Source organism: Myotis brandtii, unplaced genomic scaffold (genome assembly GCF_000412655.1).
Source record: "Myotis brandtii unplaced genomic scaffold, ASM41265v1 scaffold355, whole genome shotgun sequence".
Lineage (NCBI taxonomy): Eukaryota > Metazoa > Chordata > Mammalia > Chiroptera > Vespertilionidae > Myotis > Myotis brandtii.
Genome location: NW_005363642.1, coordinates 1,294,450 through 1,306,587, shown reverse-complemented (window position 1 = coordinate 1,306,587; position 12,138 = coordinate 1,294,450). Strand labels below are relative to the sequence as shown.

The window sequence follows — 12,138 nt, the reverse complement described above, 5'->3', positions numbered from 1 at the left end:
CCTTGGCCCAAGTCCTGTCCTTTCAGAAAGGATTTTCTTTGTGGCGTCCTAAGATTCAGTGGGACATTCATTATTAGGGGAGCAGCAAGGCCTACGCACCGTGAGCCTCGCAGAGGGAGTGCTTCCCTCTGCCTTTGGCCCCTGCATCCTGGGAGCCGTTCCCAGCCCAGCTGGATTCTGCCTCGGCCAAGGCAAGCTTGGAAGGGCCTTGGCAGCTTTGTTTTCTACCCAGAGAGCTGCCAGCTCGCCTGTCGTTGTTGTCACTGGGGCATGGCCTGCTCGGTCAGAAGCCTGGTTTGGGGTAACTTGGTTTTGGCAGCCATGGGAGTTGTCTGTTCAGTTCTAGTGCACAGCCCTGACACCTGGGCCCAAACTCGTCTCTTCCCAGCAACTGGGTGGGGTGGGGGCAGGGGGAAGGGGTTGAGACCCAGCTGCCTGGTTGGCAATGCTTGCAGAGAGACAGTGCCTTCCGCCTTGGCGAAGCTGCAGAGGGCATCAGGTGTCCTGACCCAGGTTTGGGCTTTAAATAGCTCGGGCACTGCCCCTCGGGTTTCTCTGCATTTATGGACTTTGTGGAGTCCTCAAGATACTCCCATTTGTCCTCACAGCGGTGAGCACCGAGCCAATACCCCACCCCTCCATTTGAGGCATCTACTACACCCTTGGCCAGACAGGGAGAGTGCTGCTGTACTCGCTGCTTTTGGTCTGCTCAGAGGCTGTAATTATGCATAGCAATGATTTTAAATGACAGCTCCCCTTTAGTAAATGAGTTGATACACGTAAAGCACTCGCCACAGTGTGAGGGACATAATACGTGCTCAGTAAATATTAGAATTGATTCTCATTTTGTGTCAGGCACCTTCCTCATCAGGAGGGACCATAGCCTGGGGTCAGCAGCACAGACTCTAGAGGTAGATCACTTGGACCCAATGCCCAGCTCCCCACCTGTAAAAATGACTTCTGTGCCTCAGTCTCCCCACGTGTAAAAGTCTCACCGTACTGTCTTCCTTACGGGGTCATGGGAGAGTCGGTGAGCTAGCACACAGAGCAAGAGCTTGGCATGCAGCTCGATCCATGTCAGTTCTCCTTGTTACATATGAATGTGTTTCACTCCAGCCTTTGCCTGGACTGTGATTTCTAGTCCCTCACATGGCCGGCTTCTTCTCATCCTCAGGACTAGGTTTAAAGGACAGCCCCCTAGGAAGGTGTGCCAGATCACTCCGTTAAACAGATACTCACACACCCGCCCCCCACTCTCCAACCTCATCACCAGTTTTTCTTTTCCACCCTTATCTGTTGTGCTGTCTGCTCTTATCCTAGGATGTGAGCTCCAGGAGGGCGGGCAATTTGCCTGCTTTATTCATTGCTGTGCCCTCTGCTCCCAGCAAAGTGCCAGCACATAGTAAGTGCTCCGTAAACGTTCATGGAATGAACAAATAAGCCTCGCCACAACTTTGCTTTATTCATTCCACAAATAGGTACCGAGTACACAGTGGTGAATAAGATGCTCTGGTAAGTCTTGCATTTTAGTAAAATTTTAAAAACCTCTGGGCAGGCTGCCAGGTATGGTTGGGCAGTCTGTGCACTGCACAAAGGCACTGGACATGGGGATAAATAGAGGTTGCAACCCAGTCTGCTTGCCAAGCGGTGAGTCCTGGTGTGGAGCTCTCTCAGCCCAGAGGGGCACCTTTGTTAATACAAAAACCATCTTGGGAAGCGGGCCTTTCACAGAAGATATACTTGCCTAAGGCCACACCCCTACAAAGGAGGCAGTCAAGATGCAAGGCTGCCTTTTGACTTCTTTGGAGGGTTTCTCGGTGGCCACGGGCACAGTGTACTGGAGTTGCTCCCCGAGCCCCACCTGTCGGAAGGGGAAGTGATGCTCACAGGAATCTGGGCATGTGCTGTCTGGAATCACACTATATGTTGATGGCACAATCTCATGTTTAGTGGATTTCAAGTGCATGCATCTTTTTAAAAAAATATTTTTATTGGTTTCAGAGAGGAAGGAAGAGGGAGAGATAGAAACATTAATGAGAATCATTGGTTAGTTGCCTCCTACGTGCCCCCTGCTGGAGATATCAAGTTGGCAACCTGGGCATGTGCCCTGACCGGGAATCGAACTGTGATACTCAACCACTGAGCCACAATGGTCAGGCCTCAAGTGTTTGCATCTTTTAAACCAGTGGTTCTCAACCTTGGCTGCACATTAGAATCACCTGGGAATCTTTTTAAAATCCTGATTTCTGGGCCTCATCCTCCGGAAATTCTGTTTCTTTGTTATGGGGTGGGGCCACAACATTAGCAACAAAGAGACAATTTCTGCAGAATGAGGCCCAGAAATCAGGATTTTAAAAGGATTCCCAGGTGATTCTAATGTGCAGCCAAGGTTGAGAACCACTGGTTTAAACCCTCATTTCCTCTGCAGGCCTCTCCATATGTCTCCTGTCTCACGCTCACCTTGGGCCTCCCCAACATCTTCTGTGCACGTTCCCTAGCACCCCCTTTCTTAGAGTCACATGAAGACAAGTGGTGCTGCAACTGTCCTTTCTCTCGAGTCCTGCGGACCTTTCGTCCCCCACACCTCAGTCTGCCCCCCTGTAAGATGGAGCTAATCATCTGTAGCTGCTTTAACGTGGGGCACAGGTGAAGGTGCTTTGAAAAGCAGCAGGTGCTCTGCCAACTGGAGAGAATGATGCTATTTGTTTTCATGAAACTGGAGGCAAGTGGACCCCATTTCACTCATTCGTTTCTCCCTCTCTCCCTCATCTTCACTGGATTCTACTGTGTGCCCAGCGAATACCACACCTCTGATTCTTGGGGATTTGGGCCCAATTTCCAGCGTGGCCACCAGGCCTGTGCCACCACACCCCAAAGGTCAGCCCTGGTATGCCAGGCTTGTGGAAGCAGGGAGGGGACTGGGCTGGGCCTCCCACGCCAGCCCGGTTTGGGCAGACTCCACGCCTGGCTGGGTCTCCTACTTGGGAAGCCCTCTTTTGCCCTTTGTCGAATATGAGGTTTTCTGCTTATGAATTCCTTTGCCAAATCTCAAAGAAAAAAAAAGGCAGGTCCACAGGGATTGAAGTTGCATACATTTTTTTAATTGAAAGAAGTCAGCCTCCTAAGTATTGCTTTTACAGGTTTATCAAAGTCCAGTATTCAAACCACTCGCATTTTCTAAAAATAATTCTGGCCAGAGGAGCAACATGGCCTCCCCAGGCGTGGTGGATCAGTTTTGGCAACTTGATGAAGAAGCAACTTGAAATGAATAAGTCAAAGCCTTGCCCTCAGCCCGGACACCTTCCCGCCTCTTCTCCTTCGCAGTCATTCCCGGAAACAGTCGCTGCCTCTAAGATCAGCCTGGGCCAAACCCAGTCGGGCTGAGGGCTCCACGGGCAGCAGCCGGAGTTGCCTGTCGTTTCTGTGTGTGTGTCCGTGGTGTGAAGTGTCCTCTTGAAAGTTAAGTGTGGGGAGCAGGTGCAGTCGGGGAGAGAGAGCAGGGAGGCATACTCTGGCTGGGTTCCTGTAAACATCCATCGCGGTGCGGAAGGCCAGAAGCCAAGGCGAGGCCATCTGTGCAATGCTGCAGGCGGGAGAGGTCTTCGGACGTGCCCGCCTTCTCCCTTTGGGGAGGGGGACAAATGCCTTCCCGACCTCGGCACTCAGTCTCAACCTCTCCGTCCCCCTGTCCTGGGCCTGGACCGGAGCCTCTCTGTTGGCACAGAACTTCTGAAGGGAGCAGGCCTAACAAGAGAGAAAAAAGGGGTGTTACCAACATGGAAGCACCAACTGCCACCTGTCCTGGATGGGACTCTGGACCCTCCACCCGGCCTCAGGAGGCTCCTGGGGGCCAGGGAAGTCTTCCTTCTCTTCCTCGCTCCCAGAGAACCGCCAGAAGCCCCAGACTCAGGCTGGGAGTGTTTCCCGATAACTTATTTAAAACTTCTTTTAATGAATTTGCCTGATTTCTAAGGACCCTGGGCTGAAGAACCAGTGCAATTTTACGTGGGAGAGGAAGACTGTCCGTTATTGGGAAGGAGGGAGGGAATCCTGGGAGAGGGCAGCCCATGCAGTGGTCACCCAAGGGTCTGCCAGCTGACAAGAGCTCTAGGGCAGCTGAGCAAGCTCTGGGTAGTGGGCAGGGCTTGGCAGCACCTCCCACCTTGCCCATAAATGCTTCACAGCCTACAGGAAGGCTGTGGCCACAGCCAAGGTCCTTAGCAGCCCCACTTAGCTCTTTCTCCCAGGACACAGCATCACCCCCCCTCCCCCCGCCAGGCCCCTCGAAGGTCCCCACTCCCCTTGCCCTTCTCTCTGTCCAGCTGGTGCCAGTGTGTCTGCAGTGTCTCATACTCCCATGCCCATCCTCCGCCCCAGTTCTGAGTCTCATCTTTGCCAGTTCAGACTATTGCTTCTGCAAACGTCATCCAGCATCATATGAAACTGCTGTTAAACACCCAACACGTCTTGTTCATCAGGGCGCTATTGACATTTGGGGCAGATGATTCTCCGATGTTGGAGGGCTGTTCTGGGCATTGTGGGATGTTAGTAGCATCTCTAGCCTCTGACCACTAACTGCCAGCAGCATCCCCAGGTACATTAACAACAAAAATGCCCCCTTGCTCCATTTCCTAAGACCGCCCAAGGGGGCAGAACTGCTTCCACTGAGAACCACGCATCTCCTGCAGGTGGAGGCTGCCAGCAAGTGCTAGGATCACCTCCCAAACAAACAACTTGCACTTGAATCATCATCCCGGGTCTGCTCACAGGAGAGCACACCTGAGATGGAGCCTTACGCAGGTGATTTCATTCCACCTTCCTAACAACCCAGGAGTTATATACTATTACGATTCCATTTTACAGGGAGAGACACTAGAGAGGGTGTAAGGATGCCTACCTACCCAGGGCTTTGTCCCACAGGAGATCTCAAAGACTATCAAACCTTGTACCACCCGTGTGCCAGGTCCTGAGCTGGGTGCTGGGACCCCATGAGGAGTGCAGCTCCTGCCTTTGACACAATATAGTGAACAATTTCAGCCCAAGGTAATATACCTGACAACAGGAGGAGGCACAGGGGATGCACGGAGCTCAGAGTCTGGGAAAGGCTGTGCACAAAAGGCATGCCAGATAGAGGTCAGGCCTTGGAACCTCTCTGAGCTGGGTGCTGGGACCCCATGAGGAGTGCAGCTCTTGCCTTTGACACAATATGGTGAACAATTTCAGCCCAAGGTAATATATCCGACAACAGGGGATGAACAGGAAAGGCTGTGCACAAAAGGCATGCCAGGTGGAGGGCAGGTGGCCAGGACACAGCAGGTCTTGGAACCTCCTGTAGTTTGGCATGGGGTGGGGGAGGGGTAGAAGGCAGGCCAGGGGGAGACAAGCCTGGAGAGGGTAGCAGGGGCCAACTTGTTCAAGTTTCTTGTGTTCTCTGCCAGATTCATAGAGGCTGGCTGGGGACACATCCTTCCACGGCTCAGACCTTCCCTGGCTTCCACTAATGACACTGGTAAGTCTTTGAGTCCTTGGGCCCCAGCCCACCTCCCCACTAGACCTGACAGGTGGGAAGGGGAATGGGGGCCACAGCCAGAGCGTCAGCATCGGAGCTCTTGGCCCTTAGAGAGGTGTTCACAGGACCCCCTCCCCAGCCTGCCCGGAGTCCACCTCCTGTTGACCTCCCTCCTCAAGTAACCCCTGGGGTTCCTATGGGGGTGCTCCTGAGAACCTGGTGTCCATGACCTGGAGCAGGATTCTTCCTTCAGAGTCACCCTCACTGGGCTCACTGCAGCCACCTCCAAGGCAGGGGATCATGCCGAGCCCATTTCAGACTTGGGGGATGGGGTGTCAGAGAACACAGAACCCCATGGAACAGACCCACTCCTTTCCCAGTCCTGTGGCCACAACAAACAGCGTCCAGTCCCAGAGCCTGTCGGGCTGGAGCACCTCTCTCCTGTGCTAATATAGGGCCTCGCAGGAGCTGGCTCGGCAGGAATCCACCAGCGCTTCTGTCTCCGTGGTGTTTATCTATAGGGTCACTTTCTATTTATGGCAAGTGATGCCAATTTTCCATTTCTGATAGTAACATAAAGTTCCTCTTTTCCCAGAACATTAATTTCACTTTAAAAATTTAGAGAGCCGGTTTAAAGAAAACAACTACATAAATAATAGTTCAGGCAACAGGACGAAAAGTGTTGAAGCGGTCTTGTGAGGTTTGGGAAGATACTGATCCAAGTTAGTTCCACTCCACAGAGAATGAAGGGGCCCAGAGAGGGTGGTGACCTGCCCTAAGTCACACAGCAAGTCAAGCACAGAGACATCGTCCCAGGCCTCTGTATCCATGGCTGGAAGATGTCCTGGGACCTCTCATCTGGGCCACCAATCCCCTGCTCCTCTGACTTGCAAGTCTGGTCTCACAGCAAAACCCAGAATGAGAACAGCTGACCTTGATCAAGCGCTTTACACTCACCTTGTCCAATCTGCTTTAACTCATGTCTTAACTTATTCCTCAAAACAACCCTAGAAGGTGGGGCCAAGGAGGACCATCCTTCCTGAATTTCAGATGGGGTCAGAGAGGTTAAGTAAATTGTGCAAGGCCACACAGCCAAGCCAGGATTTGAACCTCCTTGGTATGACCCCCAAGTCTTAATTCCTCTCAGCATCTTTGGTCCATCACTTTCCTCCAAGGCATCAAAAGCCCTAGCTGAGCCCTAGCTAGTGTTGCTCAGTGGTCAGAGTGTCGGCCCACACACTGAAGGGTCGTGGGTTTGATTCCCGGTCAAAGAAATGTACCTGAGTTTCAGGTTTGCTCCCTGCCCTCCCTCCCCCATCAGGGTGCATGCAGAAGCAACTAATCAATGTCTCTCTCTCCCCCTCCTTCCCTTCCTTTCTCTCTGAAAAGCAATGGAAAAAATATCCTGTTTAGGATTTTAAAAAAAAGCCGCAGCTGAAAACCATCCCGGGCTGTAGCTGAGAATCTAAGCCAGTGGTTCTCAACCTTCTGGCCCTTTAAATACAGTTCCTCATGTTGTGACCCAACCATAAAATTATTTTCGTTGCTACTTCGTAACTGTAATGTTGCTACTGTTATGAATCGTAATGTAAATATCTGATATGCAGGATGGTCTTAGGCGACCCCTGTGAAAGGGTCGTTCGACCGCCAAAGGGGTCGCGACCCACAGGTTGAGAACCGCTGATAAGCAATGCCTAACATCATTAGAACATGAGACAATTCATTAGCCATTGGCTGTTTTTCTTTCTTTCTGAAACTGTAACCTCATTCCAGGCCACTCCCCAGAGGGGACAGAGGGAGTGAGTGGCTGACTCATTTGTCATTAGAATGATAGTTGGGCACTTAATCCATTTTAAGCACCAATATCCCAGCTTGAGGATAGGGCTTAAATGAGAAAATGGCCTATGTATCTTAAGGGTGCTGGTGGAACGGTGCTCTGGACATACTGAAAGGGGATAATTTTTTTTTGTAGTTCTGCCTTACCGGGTCATTCGGGCTCTCCCTCCTCAGCTGGGTGACCTCGGGCAAATCACCTAATTTCTCTGGGCCTCTTTCCTCATCTGAAAGGAAGACAACAATGCCTACCTCTTTGGGCTGTTTGTGGTGAGGCTTACATGAAATCCTGTGGGTGGAATGCCTGCCCTACCCAGCACACAGGAGGCAGGGTACGTGCTGGTTCCTCTCCTCCTTGTCCCCACCTGTTCCCAGCTAGAAACACCAGGCAGGGGCCTCCTTAACGCTGGGGCCTTCTGAAAGCAGCTCTCCTCCTCCAAAGACCTTGCCTGTTGGAAACCCATTACTCGTTGCTCTTTGTCCATGTATCAAACAAACAACCAAAGCGATGACGTCACCAAAGAGGTCACCCAAGTATGATTTGCCCAGTGTCTCCACTGTGGTCTCTGGGACAGGCTGTGCGGCAGGAGGGCCTCCGCCTTGTCTAGGTGACAAGTGTGTGGCCAGAAGGGGACGGAGAAGGAGAAGCTGCCTGGCTTATGTCTCTGATGGAAGTCAGCTTCTCAAATGTGGATTCTGGTTCACATGTCAGCTATTGATGCTCATCAGCGTGGGGCTTGTGAAGATTCTTTGTCCACAACGTGTTCCCATTTGGTCCGTGTCCAAGATTCCATGAGGCCTTCTGTAGGGCAGCGTCTGCCCAACACCTTCACGAGTCCTGCCACACCCAACAACCACCTGGACTGCTCTTATTTAGTATTTTCAACCAACACACCTCTTTCCTTTATCGTTAATCCTCACCTGAGGACATTTTATTTTTAGAAAGAGTGGGAGGGAGAGGGAAAGACAGAGAGAAACATCGATGTGAGAGAGACACCTTGATTGGTTGCCTCCTGCATACACCCCGACCAGGGCTGGGGAACCTGCAACCAAGGTACGTGCCCTTGACAGGAATCGAACCCGGGCTGAGGCTCTATCCACTGAGCCAAAGCAGCTAGCGCCACACACCTCTTAACTACAAAATTTTAAAAGGAACCTTTATGCCATTATCATGAATAAAAATTGGTATCATTTGTCATAAACATGAGGCGATGCTAAAAGTAAACATCATGGAAATGAAACTATGATGTCTAGCTAGATACCCCTGGCCTGCAAAGACGAGCCTGGGCCTGGTTTCTCTGGTCCAAAGGGACAAGTAGTAGGTGCCACAGAGTGGCAGAGCGCTGAGAGGCGGATGGCACTCTGCTTCCGCGTACCTGCTGCCTCCAGGGACGCCTGACAGGCGACATCACTGGGGAAGCACCACAAGTGTGGCTGGGAGGCCCACCGTAGCCACCTGATAGCTTGGCATCTGGGGTGAGTCACTGAACCTTCCTAAGCCTCCGTGTCCTTCCTGCATAATGAAGTTAATGAGCCCTGCCCTGCCTGCTTCACAGTTGATGATCCGGGAAGCTATGGATGTGGGAGGGGCGGTTATTTTTAACCACCCCACCACCAAGTCCCCTGCCAGGAAGGAATCCCAGGATTCCTGTCCCTTCTGGAGGTAAGGGCCTGGAACCAGCTCCCAGCCACCCACAGGACTGGGGCAAAGGATGAGGGCTGCAAGGGTATTTATCAGCCTTGGGCTGCTTCAAAGGTTGCCCACACAGACATACCCTCCTTGGTAACTGGCCCCCAAGAGTAAGAGAGCCAAGGAAAGGGGAAGACTTCCAGGGCCAAGCCCCCTCTGGGTGTGCCACACCATTAACACTGACAGCATCATTTATTAAGAACCGACTATGAGTTCTTCCTTCCCTATCTCATCTGTGCAAAGCCCTGCAGCAGATGCTATCATCCCCAGTTCAGAGAAGGAAACTGAGGCCTGAGGAGGTGAAGTCACTTGTCCAAGGTGTTGGTGGAGCTGGGATTTAAACCCCAATCTGACTGCAAAGTCTCTAAGCCACAATTTTAGGGGGGCACATGGAGATGGCCTTAAGTAACACCGAGTCACATGAGGTGAGCAAGCGATTCTTTTTGGTTCTAGATCGACCCTTGATTACTTTGAGGAGAAAGTTCCACTCTGGAGCTGGAGTATCTAATCACCTGACTGTTGCTAATCTGCCTTTTTAACAAAGAGCAGGCCAGAGGCCCTGCACCTTTAGCTGGCCTTCGTATTTGGCCAGAATTTAATGACTTTGGCACTTCCTGTTCTTTATCCATGCCAACTGATGCTGGTTTTCTCTTTTCAGTGATATAAACGTTCTTTTTAAAAAATTCACATGAAAATATTATTTTTTTAAAACGAAGCACTAAAACTAGTAGACTTAATCACAAACTATAAATTATAGAGGGAGAAATAGTAACTTTACAGTGTAAAGAACTGGCAGACACCACCTTAGCCAAGTGATCAAGGTTCACATCACCAGCGTGTGCCTCCCCTCATCATCATCACCTGTCTCTTGTCTGGGTAACAATCATAACTTCCCACCTGGTTTCCTGTCAGACCAGACCCCTGGCTGGGGGATCTCCCGGGACCTGACTCTATCGTGCCCATGCCCCTCAAAAGGTTTGGGTTTCTGAGCAGAGCAGTGGTATGCCAGCTTCCTGTGTCTTCTGCTGATAGCACAGGCCACAGATTGGCATGAGGGAGCAGGGCAGGTAGATCAGGAAAGAGTAGTTGCAGCACCCAGTCGGGACACTGAAGCCTGAGAAAGCCTGTAATAAGTTGACCACTGGGTCTGGTTACCCTTAGCTCCAAATCTGAGTTCCGCCAGGCATGTGACTGGCAGCTGCATTCTCCAGTCTCTCCATTCCCAGCGCAGTGAGGCTCCTCTCCCTCAGCCCTTCCTGTGTGCCAAGAGAGGGCTGGCAGCACTGTGGGCTTTCATCAAGAATCAGGAGAAATCAATTGAACAATAAAGATTTAATTAAAAAAAAAAAAAAGAATCAGGAGAAATCAACCCAGCTGAGCTGCCTCCACACCAGAACTGCTAGGACGCTAGGACTCTCAGCTCCCAGGCCAGTGGCCCTTTCTCCTGGGAAGGGGGAGCTCCTGACTCCCTACTCCCCCTGCTCCTGGGCAATGATTAACACTCCAGGAAAACCACAGAGCTGTGGCTCTCCGGGGCTCCAGATCTGGTGGCCTTTGGAGGGCACAGCAAAATGGGCAAAGACTCCTGAGGGTCCCAGACCTAGAAGGCAGAGTAAGAAGTCTATCCCAGTAGTCTAGGCCTGGACCTGCCCCTCGTGCAGCCAGCCAGTCCTCTGTAGCTCATCAGGGAATCTAAATTACCAGTGGATATATGTGCAGGTTTATATATTCAAGGGCCTGAGTATACACACTTTCCATTATATCTGTTAATGATAATAGTGTTTAATATATCACAGGAAGGTTGAAGAGCTTTACATAGATCTCATTTAATCTTCACAAGGAAGTCAATTTTCATTATCTCTGCTTCAGAGAAGAGGAATCTGACATACAGGGAGATATGTAGCATGCCCAAAGTCACAATTAGGGTTGGGATTTAAACCCAGGGCATCTGAATCTGGGGTGTTTAACCCTAATACAGCCTCCTTAATAAGTTCTCCACAAATGTTTGATGACCTGAATTATGCAGGTACACACATAAAGAGAAAAAAGAAAAAGAGGGAGCAAAAGTGAGTGAATCTTTTCATCTGGAGATCCACCCTCTCCCCCACTGCTTGGCATGCCCCTCGCCCTTAGTCAGTGTTTCATGAGACTGTGTCCACGTGAGAATGAGTGAGAAGATTAAGATTTGACCACTGCTGTGCCTCTGCTTATGGAAAGGAGCCTGGAGATGGGGTGCCATCAGATCATCTTTAATCTTCCCCAAAGGCTTCCTGCTTCTAGCCACCCCTCACCCACCCAAGTCTGGGCTTCCCCAGTCTTTGGGAACAAGACTACCTTGGTTTGGGAGTGGAGAAGAAGGAATAATGTGCGTGACTTCCACCATTTCTCCAGGCACGAGTATATCCCACCGCCCCTGACCTCCCTATTTCCCAGGGTCCAGCTCTGTCACTTTGAAAGCTTTGCAAGGGTGTCCCCGAGACACACTTCCTGTGTTTCTCCTCAAACAGTGTTTGCTAAAAAGTATGTCAAAGCATTTGGGCTTCGGTTTTTGGTTCAGAGTATGCCAATGTTTTCATTTGCAAGGGGAAGTGTTTCTGTTGATGTGCTGAGGAGATAAAATAAGACAGTCTCCTCCAAATTACACTGTCTGAAAGTCAAGCACTTGGCTTGGAGGCAGGGATTCATCTTGGGATCCTGGAGCCTCGCATAAGAGGAGGCAGGGTTAACATTTGCTGAATGACTGAGTCAGTGAACACACAAAGGGCGTGGAACCAGTATAGATGATCAATACTCAGTACAGGTTTTGAATGGATTCCATAGTTCTACCTTCAAAAGGTGTTCTTGGTCTACTCGTGTTTCTCCATCTTTACTAACCTTGCCTCATCCTAGCCTCGGTCAACTTGACCCAAGCAACTGAACAGCTCCTAACTGGCTATCCTATTTCCACACTTGCCCCTATAACCCATTTTGCCCACAAGAGCCTAAGCCCGTGGTAGGCAAACTGCGGCTCGCGAGCCACATATGGCTCTCTGGCCCCTTGAGTGTGGCTCTTCCTAAGCCTTAGGAGTACCCTAATTAAGTTACAGTGGGGCCTTGACTTACGAGT

General features: G+C 50.9%; 2 protein-coding genes across 3 annotated transcripts in view; one reads left to right on the top strand and one right to left on the bottom strand.

The window, feature by feature from the left end:
* CIITA (class II, major histocompatibility complex, transactivator) overlaps positions 1-5,138 on the top strand; it is a 58,764-nt gene extending 53,626 nt beyond the window's left edge. For both annotated transcript variants that reach the window (XM_014544187.1, XM_014544188.1), the window contains exon 19: positions 4,196-5,138. In XM_014544187.1, coding sequence (XP_014399673.1) covers positions 4,196-4,505 — 310 coding nt within the window. In that variant the 3' untranslated portion in view covers positions 4,506-5,138. The remainder of the gene's footprint in view (positions 1-4,195) is intronic.
* Positions 3,080-12,138, bottom strand: part of DEXI (Dexi homolog (mouse)) — a gene marked incomplete at its 5' end in the record, with an annotated part of 19,126 nt that continues 10,067 nt past the window's right edge. The window contains one exon of the mRNA XM_005871763.1: positions 3,080-3,744. The remainder of the gene's footprint in view (positions 3,745-12,138) is intronic.